General features: G+C 46.7%; 1 protein-coding gene, 1 long non-coding RNA gene and 1 pseudogene across 2 annotated transcripts; 2 read left to right on the top strand and 1 right to left on the bottom strand.

Moving 5' to 3' along the window:
* Positions 1-4,538: 4,538 nt before the first annotated feature.
* LOC120844468 lies at positions 4,539-5,671 on the top strand. The gene has a single exon (XM_040503075.2). It carries the CDS (start codon positions 4,551-4,553, stop codon positions 5,664-5,666), a length of 1,116 nt encoding a protein of 371 aa, XP_040359009.2. The 5' UTR covers positions 4,539-4,550; the 3' UTR covers positions 5,667-5,671.
* Positions 5,672-5,711: 40 nt separating this feature from the next.
* Positions 5,712-6,931, top strand: LOC120844467 (annotated as a pseudogene).
* A 3,185-nt stretch (positions 6,932-10,116) lies between these two features.
* Positions 10,117-11,880, bottom strand: LOC121836405. Its single transcript, XR_006077917.1, has 2 exons — positions 11,737-11,880; positions 10,117-10,254 (listed from the first exon to the last, which is right to left on the bottom strand). It is a non-coding gene; the product is annotated as an uncharacterized LOC121836405 (long non-coding RNA).
* Positions 11,881-25,558: the final 13,678 nt, after the last annotated feature.

Raw genomic sequence — 25,558 nt, 5'->3', positions numbered from 1 at the left:
GCGGATATTTTCTGATCAATGGACTTTCAGGAAAGGAACGCACAAACATAGTCAAACTGTGTCTGACAAAATTGCATGATGTAGGAGCATGTGTAACATCGCTGACATGTGACGGACTCCGTTGTAACTTTACAATGCTCAAGAATTTGGGGGCTTCACTTGAAGACAGATCGATTATGGTGACATCATTCCCTCACCCTGTCACAGACGGGAGGGTATACTGTTTTCTGGATGCATGTCACATGATAAAGCTGGTGCGGAATGCTCTCTCTTCACTGAAGTGGCTCAGAGATTCAACCGGCTCATTGGTAGAATGGAACTACATCCGACAACTGTATGAGCTCCAGGAGAAAGAAGGCCTGCATGCTGCAACAAAGCTCCGTGCTGCACACATTGACTGGCAGAAGCAAAAAATGAAGGTTAATCTTGCTGCCCAGACCTTGAGCTCTAGTGTTGCAGATGCCATAGAGTTCTGCCGGGAAGATCTGAAACTCCCACAATTCAAGGGATCGGAAGCAACTGTGAAATTCATCCGGCTCTTTGATCGACTCTTTGATTGCTTAAACTCGCGTAACCCCCTCGCTAAGGGATTCAAGGCTCCTCTCCGACCTGGCAGCAGAGGCACTTGGATTTCTTTTCTTGAGAAAGCCAAGGATTACATAAGAGCACTCACTGATGGTGCAGAAAGACCTATCTTCGACACACCAAGGCAAACTGCTTTTCTTGGTTTCCTGATCACCATTGAAAGCACAATCGGCCTTGCATCCTCCCTCCTTTTTGGTGAAACCCCACCACTGCGCTACCTCCTGACCTACAAGCTTTCGCAGGACCACATTGAGCTTTTCTTTGGTGCCGTTCGTTCCAAGGGAGGCTGGAACAATAACCCTACGGTGCGTCAGTTCATAGCAGCGTACAAGCGACTGGTTGTCCACAATGAGGTAAAAGGTGGCGTGGGAAACTGTGCTTTACTAGATAAAACACGGATTTTGTATGTGAGCAGTCAGTTCTGCGCTCCTGATGAACTGGACATGACTACAGCAAAGCAAAATGATACAGAAGACCTTGTGCAAAGCGTAGACCTCCCTGACGAGAGTGAAATGGAAGGTGAACTTGAAAATCTTCCTCTGCTGTCACCCTACTTGGGAGATGTTGTAGGCTACATCGCAGGGTTTGTATGCCGAATGGTTGAAAAAAAGATACCTTGCTCAGCGTGTCGCTCAGCATCTAAGGCTGAGGCGTGCTCGTCAGCACTTCTGAACAGAAAAAATTCTGGTGGCCCGACCAAGCCATCGCCTTCCACAACATACATCTGTCAGCTGGCGGAACGGGTAGTTCGACAGCAGGAGAAGGTGGATGGTGGCAGTTTTCCCAAGAAAGGGATGACTGCCGACACTCTGACAGCCAGAGTTATGAGGGAGCTTTCGGGGCAATTAAACATGCTCTATCCAGAGCTACATGAGCACATGCTCCAATCCGCAGTCGATTCAAATCATTTTGTTCGCCTCGTGAAATGTGTCATTGGATGCTACATAAAGATAAGGATGCACCATGCTGCAAAAAGAGCAACTATGAAGATCGCTGGTCCGAACATGCGTAAGCGCTTGACCAAACTGATTCTTTTTAACCACCAGTAAAAACCAAGCTGTCTGAAACTTGCTGACAAGCGTGTCAGTTTTGCACAAAATAAACAGTTTTTTTTTTTTTAAACCAGAGTTTTATTTCCTTTTACATTTAGTATGCCCCCAGGGCCAGCAACCAGGTAATGGCCTTTGATGGGGCTCTTATATGGTGTCATTTCTAGTAATAGTTTTATGGCCAGAGAATGCTAAACCTAAATCTACATTTATTTTTACAGTACTAAGGAAATCAGTTAAAATGATTGAGAAAGCTATTATACTTTATAATAATTGCAGGCTGCAGCATATGCTGCTCCCCACGCGAGGTTGCAGACTGGTTCCCTGTCTCTAAAAGCAGTTAAAGCTACTGGATACCGCGCAGACCACTTTACTGACAAAGTTGTTTTCTACGTTACGGGTGCGTGCAGCGACTTACGCCCGCGACTTGCCCGGACATTCCTACGAGTAGCTGGCACGCGGCGTACGAAGCCCAGGTATCTCGGTTGCATATCTACGCAACTGTCAGGTCCGAGCTAGCCCTTAGAGCCTTTAGGTATAGGCCCTGCTCATGAATGTAATCGTGCATGGCATTTCCTTCTAGCACATCTAAGAACATCACTTCATGGTGACTATACTTCGCGCGCGCACATTCAGTTACTGACATTACAGTTACTGACGTTACGGGTTAGCCGTAAACCCGATATAGAAGGGCGGAACCCGTATAGTCTGATGTTACAAGCTGAGGAGCGGTCAATTCTTCTCTACTCTCCGGAGGCCAAAAAAGGCTGCGCAACACTGCCCCATTACGCTACCGTATACCGTACCCTCTGTCGACAGCCAAAAAAACAGCGGTGACAATTGTTTAAAATCATGGTAGCGCTTTTAGACTAGGACGAAGAAGAGACAAGACACACACGAGCACTCGTGTGTGTCTTGTCTCTTATTCGTCTTCGTCTAAAAGCGCTACCATGATTTTGACATCCCAATACCAACTAGCCCAGCGTTCAGCTTTGACAATTGTTTCTTTGCAATTATTCAAACTTTCCTTTATTAGATTTAGATGTTTTACATTCAAGTGTCTTATTCTAACAGTACGATGCTAAAAATCACAATTAGACCTCAAGAAATCGCGGGCAAAAACAGCGACTTCATATGTTCAGAAGCTCAGAGAAGTGTAGCAGACGCTCGACTTCCGGGACAAGCACCAGAACTTCCGGTGGCTTCATGCGCGCCCGGCTCGAAGAGCGGCTAAGCGCCATTAGGCCCCCTATAATAGAGATCAGTGGGCGCGGCCAACAAAACCGAAACTAGCCGCTATGTGAACATGACGTCAGGATCGTTCTCAATCAACGAGTACGCAGGCCGAGCGGCACCTACCTCTGTTGCGCTAGCCGTCTAAAGATAGGTGATAAGCTAATTTTGTTTTAATTCTGTATACCTGGTAGTTATCCAGCATATCTAGCAACAGTTGGTGCGTATACCCAAAAGCTAGCGAATGGAACACCCGTGAACTCGTTCGGTGCCGTACTCGGCGGCTTATAGCCGTGCGCACAGTCTTTCATACTCGTCGCTAGGCCTAAATTGTCATCAGGATGGAGCGGCGTTGCTCTACGCCGCGCTGCCAGTTACGTACAGTATTGGGGGCCCTCTCGCTTTCGCGCTGCGGGTCAGCCAGAGACACGAAGCTTTGAAGCTCTGCGGCTTGGGCCGCGGTGCACGAACACGTGTGCTGGGCTGTATACGTCTGTTTCATTTTTTTTATTCTCGGGTGCGTAAATGCCGAAGTCCAAAGTCCACTCGTCATACAGCGTTCACCTATACCTTCTCCAATTTCCGGTCCGTTGGAAACTTGTGAAAAAGCACCACCGGGTTGCGCAGCGGGTTGTTTCAGCAGCCCACAGCGCTACAAGTGTTACTCGGCATCTTTCAAAGAACAGCTGGGCAGTCTTGGGCACACCGAGTTGGTCGCTAAAACGAACCTTGGAGTCCTCACAAGCCAATAAATAAAAGGCTATACCAAAGCGACACGGGCTAAAGATAAAAGCAACGGCTAAACACGCCAATCACAAGCCGAAGTAGCGGTGGTAGCTGCTCAAAGAAGCGCACTCCGCGCAACGCCCGGGAAGAAATGAGAACGATACTGACGTCACGGACCAATGTTGCTTTAGCGATCGGCAACCCGCCGGCCGCCCACTAAGGAGCAGCGGCTTGTGGCGGGTCGCATTTTTATTATCGGCATTAGTTGAGTATGCGGCGTCCCCAGGACATAATATTCTGGCTGGAGTCGTATTGTGTGTCACTACAGCGATACGAGTAATTTATTTCATTTTGAGTTTTAGCCGGAATTGCCCTTTAATACGGACCCCATTAATATGAACACCCCACAATATGGATGAAATTTTTAGGGACCGTTAATACAGGGTTAGGGTGTCTAGCAACCGGGTAATGTCAGGGATATTTTATGCACCGGGAAAAATCATGGAATTGTCAGGGAATCTGGCCTAAATCGAGCCAAGTCAGGGAAAATTACAGATTGACATTTAAAAAGGGGAGGTCACGAACCTGCACACCAGGCGGCGCTAGCTTTCGCCCGATACCAAGGGTGGACTCACTACTATTCATCCATCCAAGGTGATGGTCTATGTTGTTGATCTGGCTGATCATGCTGTCCGTGCTTTAGTTTTGCGGGCACGTGACACGTCTTTTTTTCCTGGCTCATGCTTTCTTTACGCCCGTTTTTGTTGCTTTGTGCCGTGTTTACGGAACTGGAGCTTCTCGATGTCTGCGATCAGAGTGCTCGTTGAACCCGGGCAACCGAGCCGTTTGAACCCAAGCCTAGCGCTTTCGCAGCGCTAGAGGCCTAGCGTTTCGTTGGGGGAAATATCGACGTCCGACTGTGCGTCCGTGGTCGCTCCAAAAACTTCGTGAGTGAGGATGTCCACGACAAAGAAGTGCTCATATAATCCAGACTGGACGAACCCAAATGTTTCTGGACATATAAGTTGGATCCAACCCGTGAAAGGTGATCCTCACAGCACGCAATGTACAGTCTGCCGGAAGAGCTTTTCTCTGAGCAACATGGGGAAGACGGCGGTTTCGAGCCACGCTTCGAGCAAGAAGCACCTTGGTGCTATGAAGTTGCTTCCAAACTCAACCCAAGCATGTCTCCCGTCGTTCTTCACAAGACCAGCGAACGTTTCGGCCGCTACTACTAGCGGCGCCGCGTGTGCTTCCGTGAAACAAGCAGCTACCGCGCCACCTCCGAACGTTTCGGCCGCTACTACTAGCGGCGCCGCGTGTGCTTCCGTGAAACAAGCAGCTACCGCGCCACCTCCGAACGTTTCGGCCGCTACTACTAGCGACGCCGCGTGTGCTTCCGTGAAACAAGCAGCTACCGCACCACCTCCGAACGTGTCGGTGGGTGGTTTTCTTTTTAAGACGAATGTGACAAAGGCAGAGATCATTTGGTGCATGAACTCGATAATGATTCATGGATCATTTCGCTCTACAGCGGCATCTGCCGCGCTTTTCCCATTGATGTTCCCGGGGTGTGAAGTTGCTTCAAAAATGCAGCTAGGGAAAGACAAGGTGGGGTACACCATTTGCCACGGAATTGCTCCCTACTTTCCAAGGCAGCTGCTCTCAAGCCTCAGCAGTGTGCCGTATGCGGTTGTTGCGCTTGACGAGTGCTTGAACAAGGTCGCCCAAAAGCAACAGATGGACGTACTAGTCAGGTACTGGGATGGCTGTGTGAAAACTCGGTACCAAACTTCGTGTTTCCTGGGGCACTCATGTGCAGAAGACCTGGCTTCTGCTCTCCGCAGCGCTACTCAAGAAATGAGCCAAACAAAGATTTTGCAAGTTTCGAATGATGGGTTCAATGTCAATTTGAAGTTGCTTAGGTCTCTGAAAGAAGAACTAAGATCATCAGATGACAGTCACCAGATCCTAGATATTGGAAGTTGCGGGCTTCATGTTATAAATGGTGCTTACAAAGCAGGTCACACCGCAACTCGCTGGGACTTGGTAACTTTCCTTCGCAGCTGTTAAAACCTTTTCAAGTCTGTACCTGCTCGTCGTGCCGATTATACGCTCATGACAGGAAGCAAACCATTCCCAATGAAATTCTGCTCAGTGCGATGGCTGGAAAACAGTAAGGTGATTTCTAGGGCACTGGTGGTCCTTCCTAACTTAGCTAAGTTTGTGGAAGGCTCAACAAAAGCAAAGAAGCGGCCAACATGCTCCAGCTATGACATAGTTGAAAAAGCAGTGGGTGACGAGCTGCTGTCAGCAAAACTAGCCTTCGTATTGTCGATTGCTGGGGAAATGGAGCCATTTCTGGCGGAATTCCAACCAATAAGCCAATGACTCCTTTCCTGTCAACTGCACTGGATGGTATCCTGAGGTCCCTTTTGGCAAGGATTGTCAAGAAGGAAGTCCTTGACGCTGCTGACGCACCCTCCAAGTTATTAAAAGTTGACTTTGAAAGGACCGACAACTTTGTAGCTGCAGCTGCTTTTGATGCTGGGTTCGCTACCAAGATTGAGCTGCGCAAAAAACCCAAAGTAGCGCAGCTGACCATGCTTACCTTCAAGAGGGACTGTATGTCATTTGTGAAGGCATGTTCACAGAAGATCATTGAGAGGTCACCACTGAAGTATAAACTGACAAGAGGGGCAAGCTGCCTGGATCCTGTAATTGCATTGTCACCTGACGTCGGCCCGAAACGGCTAACCCTTGCCCTTGACGCGCTTTCGGAGAATGGGTGGGTGTCTGGTCTAGAGGCAGAGCGTGCCCATCGCTCCTACATCCATGTGTGCAAACTAGGCCCTGCGCAGGCAAGGCTAAGGGACTTTGACCACAAGGAGCAAAGGCTCGATACCCTGTGGATTGGGCTGTGTCAAGGTCACGAAGAGCTGCTGTCTCTAGTGAAAATTATCCTTTGCTTGTCGCACGGTAATGCTACAGTTGAGAGAGGCTTCAGCATCAACAAAGAATGCCTTGTGGAAAATCTGAAAGAGGAATCTCTGATAGCACAGAGAGTAGGATATGACGCTGTATCTGAAGCTGGCGGGGTTGCCAATGTAGACATTACAGACCGGATGGTGCAGATGGTTCGCGGTGCCTACAGCGTCTTTAAAGAGGAGCTGCAAAGACGGAAAAAGGAGGAGTGCGAAACTTCAGATGCTCAAAAGGAAAAGAAGAGAGTAGCAACCCTTATCATGGAGCTGCAAGAAAAGAAGCGAAAGTTGCTTCATGATTCCCAGCTTGAGGCTACCCTCGTCCAAGAAAAAATAGACTCCCTTAAGGAATAAACGTCTATTTGGCCTTATTTCAGTTCATGAAGCAACAATATATTGTTTTGATTTGTAAATTGTCTCTGTGTTATTGGTCAGGGAACATAGGTCGAAAGGGTCAGGGAAATCCTGGAAAAGGCAGGGAATTTTGAAAGAGAAAATTGCTAGACACCCTGTAATATAGAAACCTGCAGTCCGGACTATATACAAGCTTTTTTTTTTCCTTACCATAAATGTAAATCTTCACACTGAAAAAAAAAAAAAAAAAATTCAATTAGTGAACCATAGAGGCCAGAGCGTGTACCGGGAATTCACTATTGTCCCTTGTCTGTCTCGAGATAAGACCTGCACACCTAAAGTGTAGTAGGGTTTTTCGGGCTTTCAAGTCAAAAGGTAATTAGGTATGTGCAATTCAAAAGTAGCAGACACGCTTCACTTTCTGGGCATGAAAGTAAGATTCAGTTTAAGTATAAGTACAAGCCCGCATTTCCTCATTTCATGGCTAAATAACCCCCCATTTCCTGTTCGCTACGATTCTTATTTGTGATCTTGTTTTATTTCCTTGACCTTTTATTATGGACGATTTTTCCTGGGAATGCAGGCATCCATGTTAACAAGACATGACTGTATGAGCCTATAACATTTGCTTAAGTAAAAACTGGAAGCAACTGGAAGAGCATTTTTGTAATCCAGAAGCCCGAAGCAGAAATGCCAAAGTTGACCTATTTTTGTTCTCTCGGTTATGTTAATTGTGTGTATTTGACTGGCGGCATCCTTTTGGTTCTGTTGGTCCATTTCAGGTGTGCCTTTCATTTCTTTTGAATAGATATTTTGCACCAGTAACAAATGTTCTTATTTTAGTTGTAGCTAGCCAGGTACATTGGCTGTCATTGACTTGAATGCCTGTTACCCTTCCTATTGTCATGTGCATTGTAGCTACCCCAATATATTGGCTTCTTGTGTCTTGAATTCCTGTTTTAGTGACTATTCTCGTGTTGTAATCCTTTTGCAAGTAGTAAACAACTATTATTGGAAACACGTGGTTTGCCTATTGCCTTCTATTTTATAGAAACAAGCTACAATATTGAAGGAGGAGTCATGGGATGGACAATACAACTGAGAGAGAGAGAGAGGTCTTGCAAAAGAAGAAAAACCATCGTTGGAGTTACAGCCATGGGCTGAACGGTCATCGCTGGATTGGGGGGAGGGGAAGGGGATAACAGCTGATAGAAGAGAAAATTGTGAAAAGAGAGGAGGGTTGTTTCGCCAAAGCCGACAAGCGGGGCGCGAAGAGCCACAGGACGCGGCTGGCAGAAAAGCGGGCGGAGCCGAAGAAGAAAGGAGATCCTTTAGAAATGTCCAAGTGTCTTGTCCAGAAGTCCCTAGCACATCTTCACAGTATCCAGGGTAAACAAATCAGGGTCGGCACGCGGCGTCAGAATTTCCAAGCACTGTCACCAGTCACACCAGCGCCAAGCATTTCAGTATTCCGAGCCAAAGTGCAATGGGTCGGCAACTCGATATCTCTCTGCTGCATACACAACACAGCGTTGCGAAAGGATTGGGGAGAACATTAATAGATTCCGTTCCCTCAACAGAGGCGGTCGAGCCTATTGTATGCATAAGGGACATTCCGCAGAGTGCTACGGAATGACATTCTTTGCTTGTGTTTGGCTGAGCTAACCACACAACTTAGCGCATGGTTTACCAAATGCAAAGGAAGAAATTACTAGTGGGGCATTTTCTGAAAATGCCTAGCCCTTGGCATGCCTTGGGTTTACTAGCTTCCGAATCTATCATTCGAAAACTTTTCATGATTGAGCGAGGTTAATCCCCGCCCATTAAAAGGGAAATTCCGAATCTGTTATTCAAAACCCTGACTGAGCAAGGTTATTCCTTGCCCACTAGGAAGGAATATGATTTCTGGTATCCATCCGTGCACCGTGGAGAGCTGGCAATCATGCACGGGATCCGAAGGTTCTACGGCTATCGCGCCGCGCGAAGCCAGAGAAGCGCAAGCTAGGATGAACAGCGCGCGGGCGAAAGGGGCACGGCGCCAGAGCGGGCCAGCGCACGGGGAGACAGCTTTGCCAAAGCAAAAGTGGGTCAGGGGCCCCGCGCGGGGGGCAGACCCGACGAGAATAAAGAAAAGAAAAAGAAAACGCCAGAGAGGAGCTATTAGTCAGAACGGGCGCTAAGAGCCAACCCCGCAAGAAGGAAAATAAGAAAAGGAAGAAAAGATAAAAATAAAAGCTAAAAAGAGACGGAAAACGCGAGAGAGAAGCTGTCAATCAGGTCGGGCGCGGAGAGTGAACCTTACAAGAAGGCAAGCAAGAAAAAGAAAAGATAAACAATAAAGTCTAAAAAAGTTGAAGTGGGTAGGGCTCGCAAGGAGTGGGCCGACGCGCGCGATCTCAGCAGAAGGAAGTTAAGTAAACAACAGCAAAAGAGAGTCTGTGCCTACAGAGGAGAGAAAAAAAAAAAACCAGTCGGGAGTGGAGCGCGAGGGAAAACCGACGCGAATAAAGAAAAGAGAAAGAAAACGCGAGAGAGAAGCTGTCAATCAGATTGGGTGCAAGGAGGGGACATCACGTGACCGGAGAGAAGGACGCGATGCCCTGCAGGCAGTGCCTGCATAGCGATCGCGTCCCCCTCCATCACGTGACCAGAGGGGGGGGTCGGAGGAGAAACAGTGGCTCCCAGTTAAAAATACCCATTGGGTTCAATTGGTCTTTCCAATTGGTACCAGCTGGCGTAACCATCTGTGTTTTCGGACTCCCAACTGGAAAAATACCAATTGGTATTTGTCCAATTGGAAATAAACCCATTGGAATTTTACCAACTGGAACCATTACCAGTTGGTACTATTCCAGTTGGAACCGTAACCATCTGTGTTTTCGGACTCCCAACTGGAGAAATACCCATTGGCATTTTTTTCAATTGGAACGGTAACCAATTGGTTGTATTCCAATTGGAACCATAACCATCTGTTTTCTGACTCCCAGTTATAAAAATACCAATTAGTATTTTCCCTATTGGAAGTGTAACAAGTTGTGTTTTGGGACTTTCAAACTCGAAACTACAAAAAGGGCCCACTTGCTTGTTTTTTAGCTACCATTCATTGGCACAAATCTTGAAGCAAGAACAAGCAATTAGCTTAGCTTAACTGGACATTATATGCACAGGATGCACAACAGTGAAGAGTATATGTCAAATGAAAGCTTTATTTTGACTAGCAGGACACCTAAATATTACAGATTGAACGTTGAGACCGATGTTCAGCGGAACTTGGATGCAGTTGATGACAGGATAGCCATCTCATTCATGCTCAGCTCTGCCTCCTGCATGTCGAACATGTGTAGCAGTTAAGTTGCATATCTAAGAAGCATTGTGAAAGAATGTAGCAAAGTCTAGACCTACAACAAATGGGTAAACACTTGGCTCACATGAGGTCAAAGTTGTATGATGCTCGACATGTCATTAAAGGGGCAGTACAACAAACCTTGTACTTTTAGTAAATACAGCTTTTGATTATGCTTTGACATTCACAACCTATAAAACAGATAGATTTTCTATCCACGCATGGCAGTTTCAGAAGAAAAAAAAACTACCAGCGTTTACCTCCTAAACTCGCAGACAGAGCAAGTGACCACATGATCTGAAACTGATTACATGCCACCTATGTTTATCATATCCACACCCTGTAGTTGGCAAAGCACAGGGCACACAATGAATTCCACAGATTGCTACGGTTCGGCTACTCCTGTCGTCGCAGTAACTGAGCACCAGCCACTACTTGAGTGCGTGTCGAGGTATTGTCTTAAGCTCAAATAGAATGCTCACGCTGTGCTCATGTCCACTGTAAGAGCCACACTTGAATATTGTCACCGTGGGTATCACAAAGCTTTATGGCAAACTCCTGAAAATTGATGTTGTTGACTATGACGACAACACTATCCCCGCAACCAAAGGAGAGAATGAAAAGAGGTATTCGCTTTTACTCTTTAAGTTATGCGGCAAAAAAGAAGCTCCCTGGTCAGTGGCATTGCGTGCGAGTATTTCGGGTCCCGCTGGTGCCAGTAAGCTTGTGTAGAGTGAGAAACATTCGACATAATATTGTTACACGGCTCCTTCAAGTACAGCGTTCCCCCCAAATGTAGCGTCAGCGGTTTGAAACCAAATGCCAAAGTTTCAGAACTAATTTATCTCAATTAAAAGTTATAACTGATTTTCAAAAAATATTACGAAAACGGGGCCCATTTTTGGTAACTGGTACCATTCAGCTCCATGTATTCGAGAGCTGTTAGCCACCATTTTCTCACTAAAAGTGACACCTGTACTTCATTTTCCCACTGAAATTGACACCTACTCCATTTTCCACTGAAAACTGAAACCTGTAATTCATTAGCAATGCACTCAAGATTATTAGCTAGTAACTGCTCACACCACAATTACAACTTCTGAAAGCATGACACTTAATGTGTTCACTCTGTCTAATACAAAAAGTAAATTAAGACATAATCTCAAAAGCAAATTATGGATATTTAGGTAAACTGTGGCAAGTCAGTGCTTTCAGGAGGAATCCATAGTTTCTTTTTTAGAAGCGCCTAAAACACTTTTTTTTTCACTGACATTTCATTACACTGGGTAACAAAGACTTTCAAGTGGACAGCTCAAAAGAGTGTTTTGTAGAGCTTCATTCATTCAGCCTCCTACCCTGCACTGACCATATAGCTAGGAGTGTCTCAGGATATTTATTAATCAGAAATCGTCTATTTGCAATGCAGCAAGCATCAAGAAAAGAAACAAAGAAGTTTCCTTACCTTGCACCCTTAAACTTTGTTATCCATCCTTCGCGCTCCAACGAGGCGGCAGGCCAAATAAAGTAATTATAACCACACTACTCAGCACTCGTAGCAATAAAACATGACTTGTTGAATCTCTACTGTAACCATGCAACAGATGTTGTGCGTGCCATGTGCGCATAGAGATCACACGCGGACGCCATCTTTGTTTGCCCAGTGTGCACAGATGATTCCAACGATTCCCGCTGATTTTAGGGGAAAAAAAAAGTTTACACTCGATATTTAAGAAATCGATTACAACACAATACAAAACAAAGAAAAAAATCCCTCCGCTTTCAATTTGCATGTACAAATTGTCCTCATTTTGAGATTTAAAAAAGTATGGGCAGGTGATCCGATCAGACCCGATAGCAATACCCGATATAATTCATGCGCAAAGGAGGTGGAGAGTATCGGGTATCGTTGTCGGAGGCATCGAAATGATCAACTAATGGTGAATTCCGCTCGCAGATCTCGAGCGCTCCAAAAGCGCTCCATTTGGAGCGCGCATATTCCGCTCGCAGATCTGGCTCAAGTTGGTCATCTTCCGCTCGTAGATCTCTGGCAGCGCCCGCTCCACGGAGCGCCCCAAACTCCGCCGAACTTGCACTGCGGGGTTTCACAGATCTCTCCGGAAGTTGACAGAGCGGCCCACGTGATTTCCGTCTAAATCGGCGGTGCGCATGCGCGGCGAGGTTGGAGAGATCGGCGGGCCGGTCGGGTCAACGTTATTAGACCGACGTCGTGCGTGGTTGTTTACTCTGGATTGTGACGGCTCGAACGCTTCTACTTCGCGTAGATCAGGGATAAAAAGCCGGGAATGTGGAGCGTGGCAAATCGTAAGCGCTGACGTCTGTGAATGCGAGAGGAAGAACGAGAAGAACGAGAAAAAGAACGACAGAAAAGCCGGAGGAAGATGCAAGGTTAGGCCTATTCATTCTGCAGCCAGTGATTGTTTACTTTTTTGCACTGCATTCCGTCGGCGTTTTCTCGTGAAATAAAACAAAAAGTGGTTAGGCAATGACCGCGCAAGTGATGGTTTGTTACCTCTGAGTTTATTAAAGTCGTACTACAAATCTGAACTCCACCGCAGGCAATCGCTGTCCGTGCCCCGCCGCTTCGAGGCGGCCGAAAGGTATGTGACGGTGCCGAACGCGGACTTCTTCGTTATTTGTGACATGGGCGCCGTGGTACGTACAATTTCGCCCGGCCTGTGTCGCGTGTTACTTCTGCAGCTAAGCAGTGACAGTCGTCACTGGTCGTTGGAAAGATCAGCCGGCTGAGGCGTTGGGGGGACTGGTCAAGTTCGAGCAGCGGCCATTTTCTACGGCGGGGGGAGAAGGGGTGTGGGGAGAGGTCGCTCCAAAAATGCAAGTTTATCTTCCCCTCGTCGATTCGGAGCGGGTCCCACGGAGCGGAATTTTGCCTCCCTCGCGGATTTTGGAAGGCGCTCCAGATCTACGAGTGGAATTCACCATAAAACTCTTCAATAGAGATTTTAGAAGATTGTTTCAATGCCTTCGATACAAAAAAAAAAAAAAAAAAAAAAAATATATATATATATATATATATATATATATATTTTTTTTTTTTTTTTTTTAAAAAAAAGGCCATTTTTACATTCACCAACATCTGGAGAATATCCCCAGAAAGTTTAATTTGTTTTGACTGCATAGCTATTTTGTTAAAAATTATTTTGGGTCCACCAATGCTAAAGAAAAGCTAGAGGTTCAAGCACTTTGAACACATTTTTCTCCAGTCCACTTCTTGGCATAAATTTCACTTTCGGAAAGCTACTGTTTTGCAATGGCACAAAAAGAAAGGCTCACTCATTGTTTTTGCTAACTGGAATTTAATGGGCAACGCAACGGTGACAGTTTTTTTTTTTACAAATACAAAAATTTATTTGATTTGTTAATGTGATGTTAATATAAAATAAATTACTTTTAAAAAAAATTGTTTTCTCAGTTGCACTGAAAAAAAAAATGTTGCGTACTACATTAGTTTAATTCCCAGTTATAGTTTTCCTAACAATGCCAGTGCGTTCCTGATAAATACGACTAATCTTTTGTACAATTTATGTATACACAGATAAAAATTTTCAAGGCTGACCCTTTTGAATAGTGTCCTCCCTTAATTGGAATGTCTGATGATTGGTTTAAATCCCAATAAGACTATTTACCATTTAGAAGTTGTTTATTTCAATTAATATTGGAATAATTAAATACTCAATGAAATGGCCAATTGGTGCATCACATACCAATTGGGCACTGCCATTCCAATTGGGATCACGAAAGAGATGCTAAAGGGAAACATTCTATTTGGGATAACCAATTAGAAAAATGTAACCTAATTGGTATTACTAAATACCAATTGGAAACAACTATCCCAACTGGGATGACCAGTTGGAAAAGTGCATCCCAGTTGGAATGGCCAGCGCTAGTTGGTGGATTAGGTTCCAATTGGAAATCTCAATTCCAATTGGAGTCACCAATTGGAAAAATGTAACCCAATTGGTATCACTGGATACCAATTGGAAACAACTATCCCAACTGGGATGACCAGTTGGAAAAATGCATCCCAATTGGAATGGCCAGTTGGTGGATTAGGTACCAATTGGAAATCTCAATTCCAATTGGAGTCACCAATTGGTAATGCCAAAACCAATTGGATTCTGTGATTCCAACTGAGATTTCTCAGATTCCAATTGGTACCAACTGACTTTCCAATTGGAACCCATGGGTATTTTTAACTGGGCTGTGTTCTAAATCTTACCCAAATGGATCCGAGTTACTCCGGCGGATCGTATCACGTGACAGCACAGATTGAAAAACGCTGGACGCGGGTAGATTTTAGAACGCCAAGGGTACAAAACCCTTACCCTGAGTAAGATCGAGTAAATTTTGGAACACGACCTGTGTTTCCCCGAAGGAGGGAAAGGAGGAGAGTTTTCGGCGGGCGGGCAGCAGCGCCAGGCCAGGCCTTTCTGGTTTCGCCTAGTTGTGCTGCACTCCTGGGTCCACCACAGCTTGCATCGTTTTGGGAGGTTTGTGGATGTCTTGATATAGAGTGATGTGCTGCATTTATGATTTGCTCGGTAACATATAAAGTACCCTCCTCTGGTGTCGTACTCTCAAGCATTAATGGGTCAAGTGTGGCCTCCAGTTGAAACAGTCCCCAGTCAGCCTTATCAAATTTCCATCGAGAAATTCACTTTAAAATAGTGGGCAATGGAATATGACTTTCTAAAACGATGGGAAAGTGATCACAGCCAAGAGGATTATCTAAAACCTTCCATGAAAAAAGTGAAAGCCGTTTACAACTCCCTGTAACACCGAATTAGAGCGCAGCTCTTGAGGAGGAAGAGGGAAGGGTACTGGGGGGTGAAGTGACCTGGGGGGGGGTCACGTGACCTTGGGGAGTCACGTGACCATGCCGATGATGTCATCAGTGACGTCACTGATGACGTCATCAGTGAAGATGCGGACTCCGATGACGTCATCAGCGATGATGACGATGACGATGCGGATGTCGGTGACGTCATCAGTGACGTCACTGATGACGTCATCTGTGATGATGACGATGACGATGCGGATGCCCCCCCGAAGTCACGTGAAACCCCCAGGTCACGTGACCCCCGCCGAGGTCACGTGACCTCCCCGATGACGTCATAGTCACTGATGACGTCACCGGCATCCGCATCGTCATCATCACTGATGACGTCATCAGTGACGTCACTGATGACCTCATCGGCATCCGCATCGTCATCGTCATCATCACTGATGACGTCATCAGTGACGTCACTGATGAACTCACCGGCATCCGCATCTTCATCGTCATCATCACTGATGACGTCATCAGTGAAGATGACGATGACGATGCGGATGCCGGTGACGTCATCGATGACGTCATCGGGGAGGTCACGTGACCTCGGCGTGGGTCACGTGACCCTGGGGGTGGTCACGTGACCTGGGGGTGTCACGTGACCGGGGGGGTCACGTGACTTCAGGGGGGGTCACGTGACTTTGGGTGTCACGTGACCTTGGGGGCCACGTGACCTTGGGATGACCTTGGTTACGCTGACGCCGACGCCGCTCAAGCCGGGAACGGGCCCCTAAGAGCTGCGCTCTAAAACAAGGGAATAATGTAGCTGATGATATAGACAAGTCTATACATGTGAAAGTGTTATGGCTCGCACTATAAAATCTTGGTTGTTTACTGTTTAAAAGGCATAGTGATGATGAAAGTAAAAAACGTTCTATGATTTTTCCACGATTGTCCAACCGAGCACTTCCTCATAAGGGGTTGTGTGCATTAAAATCCCCTAAAATTAAAAAGGGCTTCGGCAGCTGGTTCAGCAGGTCCTGCAAATCGTAAAAGTCAATCGGAACATCTGGTGGAAGGTAAAGGGAGACAAGAGTTATGAGACGATCTGCAAGAATACGCACTGGGACAGCCTCCAGGGGTGAGCGAAGAGGAGCTGCCATGCATGCAATATCGCCTCGTACCACAACAGCAACTCCACCCGAAAAATGAGATGATGTACGGTCTTTTCGAAAAACATGGTGACGACGAAACATGTTCATATGAGTGCTATTGAGATGAGTCTCTTGCAGAGCAACTGCTAGAGCTCGCAGCTCATCAAGTAAAAAGTGCACATCGTCAATGTTGTGAAGCAGTCCTCGGCAGTTCCATTGCATGAAACTGTACTATTTATGGTGGAAATGTTAAAAGGAGTTCCTGCCTAGACGTCCTCAGGCGGCTTGGGCGGGGTTACCCGTGGTATCGGTTTCTTCTGGGATGACTCCTTTAGTTTTGAGTCATCAGGAGGAGCCAAACGGACGGGAGGAGACTCACTCACATCCATCCGCTCCTCTTCAGGTGAGACAGTGGAGGCAGCATGGGGGGCCTGCTGCTCCTTAGATGTAGACGGTTCCTCGGGAGGCTTGGGGCGAGGGGCCCAGGAGGGCGGTGGGGCGGTCGGTTCCTGCGCGCGCTGCGTGCGTCGCTCACTTTCCTTTTTTTTCTGGAGTTCGGCGGCGACTCGTCTGGCCTCTTTCCAGCTGCAGCCGGTGTTGCGGACCGTCTCGGCCTCGCGCTTGTGCTGCTGGTACACGCTGCATCCCTTGTCGAATGCAGCGTGTCTGCACTTGCAGTTAGGGCAAATGGGGGTGAGTTGTGTCGCGCACTTACCCGCAGGTGCCTGCCCCTGCATGTTGGGCAGGCAGTGGGCAGCGTGCACGCGGACTGGACGTGGCCGAAGCGTCCGCATCCCCAGCACTGCGTTGGCTGGACGTGTCAAGCCTCCACGACGAATTCAATGTCGTAGATGAGGACCGTGGCCGGCAGGGGTCCGCCGAAGAAGAGTTCGGCATACCGTCCTCCGCTGAAGCGTCGCACGTGGTCCGCTGGTACCTCGCTTTCGAGGCCCCGGGTCAGCTTTTCTGTGGAATCATTAGGGCAGAGTCCGCGGATTACTCCGATACTTACCGCTCTGGCCGGCGCGAGGGTGGTGTGGAGAGGGAGGCTCGCCAGCTTGTCAGTGCGTAGAAGGCGGTGGGTCATTGCCGCGCTCGTTGTCTCGACCGCCATCACGTTTCGCCTTAGATTGAAACGTGTGGCGGCCGCCTTGCCTCCCGTGACTTGTCGAAGGCCCTGCGCAAAGGATACTCTGTTCTCCAGCGTTAGTCTGCCTGCTCCCGTTGGGCGGAGCAGGACTGTGGATCCCTTTGCGGGGAGTTCTTCTAGGGAGGGAATGGGGGTTTCTGGTTGAATAGGGAGTATTGGGAACTGCATAAGCAATCCTTCCGTTTCTTTAGACAACATAAGCTGGTCCTATATCAGAAACAGAGTTTTTGTCTCCATGACGGGTGAGATCCAGCCAAAAGAATAAGTAAAATTGATCTTTTTTTTTTTTTTTTTTTGAAGGCATTGGAAGGAGACAGAAATAAAGGGAAGGGGTGGGTAGGTTTTTGGGAATGTCGGGGATAAGTAAGTACAAAACGAGCGTGTTGGTAACAGTAATTAAACATGAGGAAGTACATAGAAGGGGGGACGGACGGATAGCGGGACAAACAAGGCTTTGAGATTACTTATGGCTTACTGGGTGGGCTTCCACATGTGTTTTCGAGGTTTGTGTTTACGTCGGCAACTGTAAAGGGGGGGGAGGGACGGGTGTACGATTCGACGGTGGGGGTCAAGGAAGCGTTGTGAGGAAGTGGGGGATTAGCAGTGGTGGCAGTGGCGGGTGGTAAGTCAACTGCGTGGACGTTCTCATGGACGCTGTGGCGCCTAGCGCATGTGCATGTATGCGTGTGCGAGGAGGGCTGCTGACGTGGACTGGACGGGAGGAAGCGGCTTGACTTTCGGGACTGTGGATGTCGGTTGGGGCACCGGGCGGGCTAGCGTTTTTAAACGAGTGTCTGACAAATAAACCTTCAGCTGTGTTTGAGACGTTGTGTTGTGTTCGTCGCCTTCGGTGTTCCTAAGTCTCGGGTTTTATTACCATGGTTCAGTTCAATCTAAGTCCAATGCACACAGCTCGTACTATTGGAAATTTGCATGTAAGCAAGCGCCGCTGTTGCGACTGATGCATTGTGCAATTGTGACGAAAGTTGATTACTGCACTAGTTTTTAGGCTTGTGAAGAGAGCAGTTAAAAGACCAGAATGCACACACTTGCCCGGTTTGCGAATAATGACAGCCACTTTCACACTGTACCCTGTTCTGACAGTCATAATTTTAAGCCTGAAAACGAAAGGGACTTCAACAGCAGAAAACTTTACACATGCTTCTGGCTGGACGAGGCGGAACCAAGCAGCACAGAAAGCTATCCAATCCAAATTCTCCTGCTGGCAGGTATGTATATTTTTATTCTACTCTAGTGTCTCAGTATTATGTATAGAGTAGTGTCACGTTTCATACACCCCGACACCGACAACATTGCGATCTTAGCATCTGTTAAGTTATTTTACATCATCTCTGAGAACTGATTGTGTCTGCGCGCATGCCTCAGTGTGCCTAAACGTGTGTGCACGAACCACGTGCGTGAATGGGCCTGAATGCATGTGCGTGTGTGAACATGCTAACGGCGTTGGAAGAAAAGTGCTTGAACATGGTTTGTGTGTAGCCTTCTGTACTTTCCGTGCCCGCGCAATCACTCTGCCGGGCCCGTCTGGTCACCTTGCACCTGCTCCATACTTCTTGCCTCGGCTGTCCGCGAGGGGTGCTCGCATCATAGAATCGAGTCAGTGCCAGTGTTGCCAGATGATCCCACCAAAAAACCGCCAAACGATTGGGAGGTATAGCCCAAATATAGCCAAAGCCCTAAAAGAAATATAGCCAAACTAGCCAAGACTAAAAACAATAATTTTTAAGCCTTTTACTGACGATTCTTCAAACGTAAAAAAAACACGTTACATTCTATTTTTCAGCCCTCAGATGCGCCACATTTTGTGTACATTATGTCACTTGTGAATTCTTCAAAAAAAAGCTTTGGAAGGATGAAAATCTGAACTACACTGACGTTTCCTTTGCTGATTTTCAGAAGCACAAAACACACAGACAACTTTATTGTGAAGCCCGGGATTGAGATATGATCATAGAGTAAAAGAAACAGAACACTCGGAGTTTCATACCAGGACCCCAATATCTAAGGTCCTTCCAGTATCATACCCGTCTCTCTTTGTGTAGAAAATGAGTGTCCCACATTCCGGGTCACGCTATTTCTTATAGTGTTGTCCTTTCTTGGGGTGGGCAACGACTAGAAGGTAGTAAAACGTTTAGAGGTGAATCTGCGGACTTCTCAATTTTACAAACTTGCATCCCTGAGGATTCTCACACTGGGCACCAAATCATTGTTTGGAGAGTTCAATCTACGTCTGGGTAGAATACGCGCTACAGGGCCTGTGGTAATAATAGTGCAATCTGTTTGGTTTGCTCCACTGCGCTGTGGAGAGACCGCTTGAACTTTGCAAGCATTGCTTCTCTGTGGATATTGTCAAAATCCTAAAGTTTGAAGCCCTTATTCTTCCTCTCTCTCTTTTCCCGACTAGCCAAAAGAGAAACAATTTCCTTTCGAAACCGATATTAGAAGTTAGAAAATTAACTAGTTGAACGTCAAAGTTCGACGTCAAATCTGAAATTTAACAAAAGTTCGCCGGATCCTTAGAAATAGCCCAAAAATAGTTCATAGCCAAGCACGAAATTTAGACGCCAACTAGAAAACACTGGAGCCCAATCTGGCTATATATAACACAATCTGGCAACTTGGTACAGTCAGCGGTGGTATTCTGTGGCGGCGGCGCATCTCCAGAAAACTTTTGTTCAAGTGCACTTTCGCCAATATTCGCCACAGCCCTTATTTACAATAAAAACAGTATGTAGTATTTTCAGCAAGTATATGTATTTGTTGCTTCATTTTGTAGCATGAACAGATGATGATGATGATTGGGGTTTAATGGCGCAAGAGCGACTTTGGCTATATTGCGCCAGAAAAAATTACCTAAGACGGCTATACTAGGAAAGAGATTATTAAAGTTTTCATGGTAAAAGTTACAGCTGATGTATATATCCGGTCTTTTTAAGATAGTCAAAAACACGGTTAAAGGGCACTAAAGGATGATCACCAAGCAAAAACATAGGATGAAATGGAAGGTGATCTCTAAAAAGTTCAGCAAAACTTTGTCGGCGATGTTTGTGATGAAATTTACAATGCCATAAAATGTGCAAAACTGTCAGTACTTCTCCACAATGAGCACAGAGCTTTTCGTCTTCGCCACAACGAAGATGTAGATGAGTCAGACGTGAATGGCCAATCCTCAGGCGACATAATAGAACCTTCAGTCGACGTTCCTTATGGAATGAGCTCTCCCACAGAGCGAAGATGGGCTTAATGACATGAAGTTTATTGTTACACTCCGCGTCCCACTCGGACTGCCATGCCTTCAAAAGTGATTTCTTCCAAAGGGGCCTAAGGTCCTGATAAGGTAACCCAAGAGATGTTGCCGAGTCCTTTGCACCTGCAGCCAGTTTATCTGCTTGCTCATTCCCTGGAATTCCGACATGACTGGGCACCCAGCAGAATATTATGGTGTGTCCGAGTTTGAGAGCCCGGTTTATTTTGAACAGATATATGTAGTACAAGAAGGTTCTTTGTGGGAAGTCTAGAAGAGACAGCCTGTATCACGCTTTGTGAATCAACAAAAAGGATAGCCTTTAATATTTTGTTACTCATGATATGTTCAATGGCTAGAGAGACACCATAAAGCTCTGCAGAGAAAATGCTTGCCATACCATCCATTCGCAAAGCTTTCTCAAAGGAACCAGAATATACGGCACAACCAGCAAAAAATGAAGATTTCGACCCATCAGTATAGAATTCAGTATAATCTCTATATGTCTCCTGCAACGACTGAAACTCCTGCTGCAGGGCTTGAGGGGAAATAGCCCGTTTATCATACTTTGTGAGCGACCAGTCGCAGAAAATCGGCAATTCGTCTCACGGAGAAACTTTTTCTTTGTGCTTTAGTATGACAGCATCATTCAGTGGAAACTGGAGGGAGGCACAAAGGCTTTGAATGCGGAAGTTAATAGGACGCACGATACGTGGCTTGTTTTCAAAAAGTTGAGAGAATCGACAGGTACGGATGGTAGTGTAAGATGGATGTTGCGGGTCAGAATAGACCCTGCAAGCATAAGAAAGGCTAAGGTACTGTCTACGCTTCTCAAGAGACATCTGAAAGGTTTCTGCATACAAACTCAACACAGGTGATGTGCGAAAAGCACCTGTAGCCAGTCGGAGCCCCAGGTGATGAACCGGATCCAGCATCTTTAGTGTAGATGGACGTGCAGATCCATACACAATTACACCATAGTCGAGGTGAGACCGAACTAAGGAATTGTAGAGTCGCAGGAGGCACCGCCTGTCGGACCCCCACGAGTTGTGGGACAACACCTTGAGAATGTTTGATGATTTTAAGCATTTGCGCTTCAATTCCTTCAAATGAGGTACAAAAGTGAGCTTCTTGTCAAGAATTATGCCCAGAAATTTGTGTTCCTGGCGAACAGGTATGTCAATGTGGTTTAAATGCAAAGAAGGATCAAGGGAATATCCCCGGCGGAGCGAAAAGGGAACGCAGACAGTTCTTTCGGGAGAAAAAGTGAAACCGTTTTCATCTGCCCATTTGCTCATCCTATTGACTGTAAGTTGTAGTTGTCGTTCACAGCTGGAGAGGTTGCAAGAAGAAACGGAGATCTGCACATCATCCACATACAATGAGTAAAACACAGACGGTGGTATCACACTTGCAAGACTGTTAATTTTTACAGCAAACAGAGTAACACTTAAAACTCCTCCCTGAGGAACTCCATTTTCTTGGGGGAACACATCGGACAGTGTAGAACCCAAGCGAACCTGAAAAGTCCGGTCGCTTAAAAAATTCTGTATACACTGGAGCATGCGGCCTCGTACCCCATACTTGTGCAGATCCCGAAGAATTCCATACCTCCATGAGGTATCATAGTCCTTTTGCAGATCGAAGAATACCGAGACACAATGCTGCCGATGTACAAATGCCTCACGGATAAAAGTCTCCAAACGAACCAAATGGTCTGTGGTTGATCGTCCCTCCCGAAATCCACACTGATTAATGTCCAAAATATTTTCTTCCTCCAGAAAATAGACTACCGTAATATCCCGAGTCATCGCCCATCCCCGAGCCATCGCCCACCCCATTTTTTGGGCCAATATCGATTTCCGGAAAAACACCGAGTCATCGCCCACCCTTCAAATACCCCACGCGGACTCTGGGATCCGCGAACACTCATCCTACCCGAATGACGCGGCCGCGGACCTTACAGTTGGAGGACGTCCGTGACAAAGTAAAACGAAGGAGGGAAAGACACTTTTTTTTGTTTACGCATTTCCTCCGTGAGCGACCCCAAAGTGGTCGTGTATCCGTGCGAAAAGAAAACGATGGAGATAACAAAATAAGAGTTTGTTAACGTAACCGCGGAGTGTTAGGTCAAAGTCTGTCTCCGCCGAAGTAAGGTCACCGCGAACCCGCTCCTTCTTCCCGCCCGTCGCGACCGCTGTTGTGCAATATTTTAGGCAAAGCCAAAGCGTAAATAAAGCTTTGCTGGAACGTCCTATACAGACGTTTACAGAGTGTCCCAACCGTGCATTGATAGCCCGCCGTGCACGGACGCACGTATGTACGCACCAAACAAGAAAGTTGCGCAAGAGCTTGCAATTGACAAGACGCCCGACTTGGCCCGACGCCAAACTATTTGCCAACGCGACCACCGGCGTTCCCGCTTTCCCAGCATTGCTCTTGGTCGCTTCTTTGGTTCGCTCGCTCGCTCGTTGCGCCTGGTCGGTTTTTCTATTTTCTTGTAGACTTTTCTTTTTTTTTTTTTACTAACTGGGAGAACATAATGGTGACATTCTTTCACGGAACAAACATTCGTGCTATATGCAGATCGGCGGTGTTTCTAGCGTGTATGCAAGCAACGGACTTCGCTATAGTAAAATATTCTTTCGTGAGCATTTTTTTCTATAAAACAATGAAACTAAATCGAGTTTTGAGTTTGATGTATCTCTTGTGCATCAGCGCTAGATACGCAGAGAAAAATAGGCGGTTTTTTCCGCTTTTTTTCAAGTGTTTGTGCTCACCCACCGAGACATGGCCCACCCCACTTTTTTAACGAATTTCAGGCGGTTGGGGGGTGGGCGATGACTCGGGATATTACGGTAGACGCCGGTTGATGAGCCTTTCATAAGTCTTCCCAAGACAACTAGTGAGCGCAATGGGACGGTAACTCGCTAGAAGAGAGGGGTCTTTACCAGGCTTCAGAAGAGGAATAATGTGGGCGCTTTTCCAGCATCGAGGGAAAGCAGCTACTTTCCATAGATGATTAAAAACATAAGCAAATGACTTAATGATGCTGGGGACAAGTGCCTCAGCATTTCGTAATGAATCCTGTCTGGACCTGGTGCAGACTGCTTTTTTACACCCAGCGCCACTTCCAGTTCGCACATACTGAACGGTCTATTGTAAGCTGCCCGGTCATATCCTGACATCGAGATTAATTGCTTTTCAGCAGTAGACTGAAACTTCTTAAACTTTACACTAAAGTTGGAAGAACTAGATATATGTTGGAAGTGCATACCAAGAACATTTGCCTGATCTTTGAGAGATACGGCAGGCAAGGGAAAAAGAGGGATTCGGAAAGGTTGATAGTCGCCTCGGACTTTTCGCAGGCGGTCCCACACTTCCTTCGCTGGAACAAGGCTATTTATAGAAGAGGCATATTTGGTCCATGAGACCCTTTTAGCCTGTTTTCGTGTCCGATTCGCCTTTGCCCTACTTTACTTGAATGCAATTAGGTTTTGATTGGTAGGGTACCGACGAAAAACTCCCCAGGCTTTATTCTGGTCCTTGCGAGTGGTTGTGCACTCCTTAGTCCACCAAGGTTTGCACCTCTTAGGAAGATGTCCAGATGTTTGAGGAATAGAATTTGAAGCCGTAACCAATTATACATTCAGTGACAAAAACTGTCGCATTGTCGGGGCTTATAGTACGAAGCAAAGATGGATCAATCACAGCCTCTAATTCAAAAATAGACCAGTCGGCATTCTCCAACTTCCACCTCAGAAGGCGAGTCGGAATCGATGGTATCGGTTTAACGCTTTCTAAAACAATTGGAAAATGATCGCTGCCAAAAGGATTGTTTAAAACTTGCCATGAAAAACATGGAAGTAACGATGGTGACGATAAGGACAAATCAATAGCTGTAAAAGTGTTATGGGCGGCACTAAAAAATGTTGCTTCTTTTTGGTTCAAAAGACATAACCCGGATGATAATAAAAGTCGCTCAATGACTCCACCACGAGAGTCCTGTCGAGGACTACCCCACAGGGGGTGGTGGGAATTAAAATCGCCAAGAATTAAAAAAGGCTCGGGCAGCTGGCCGACGAGTCCCTGAAGTTCTTGCAAATGCAGCAGAGTGTTGGGTGGCAAGTAGAGCGATACAAGGGTAATGAGGCGGTCAAGAAGAATTCGAACTGCAACTGCCTCAAGTGGAGTCTGTAGAGGGACTGGAGCACAGGCAACTCCACTCTGCACTACCACTGCTACACCACCCGAAGGGTTTGATGAAATGCGGTCCTTTCAAAAAACCTGATGATGATGTAGCACTTTTGTGTGGGTGTCACTCAGACAAGTCTCCTGTAGGCACAAGGCCACAGGACGGAGCTCATCAAGAAAAAAATGTATGTCATCAATGTTACGAAAAAGGCCGCGACAATTCCACTGCATAATGCTAAAATGGTGGACCATTGTAACGTTTATAATAAAAAATAAAATTAAAAATAACTGTCAAGAGTAAGCAAATTTTTTACGACTTAAAATCTATCTTTACACGCGGAGCATTTTTCTTTTTGGAGGTTTCATTCGGCCTGCACGTGGTGCCACCGGAGGCCGGAAGTAGAGATTCGGAGCTCGAGTGGGGTCTGTCCTCGTCAGACCTTGACCCACTCTCGTCCATTGGCTCAGCTGGAGCCAAAAGGGGCTCCTCCTTGGAGGCCTGTAACCTCGACGGCTCCCCCGGTTTCCGAGATCCACCAGGGGCAGAGGGACCAAGTCCCCGACCTCGTGGTGGCTGGAACGGAGAAGCAGGGGGTGCAGAACCCTGTGCAGGGAACACAGACCCCTGTGCTCGGGTGGATCCTGACGGACCGGCATCCACCCTGTCATCTCGAGGTAGAGCAGTGTTTACTGCTCCAGAGGTTCCTTTCTTCT

The sequence above is a fragment of the Ixodes scapularis genome, unplaced genomic scaffold (genome assembly GCF_016920785.2).
Source record: "Ixodes scapularis isolate PalLabHiFi unplaced genomic scaffold, ASM1692078v2 PGA_scaffold2__306_contigs__length_199485367, whole genome shotgun sequence".
Lineage (NCBI taxonomy): Eukaryota > Metazoa > Arthropoda > Arachnida > Ixodida > Ixodidae > Ixodes > Ixodes scapularis.
The sequence above is the reverse complement of the archived record's forward strand: the minus strand, read 5'-3'. Positions and strand labels throughout refer to the sequence as shown.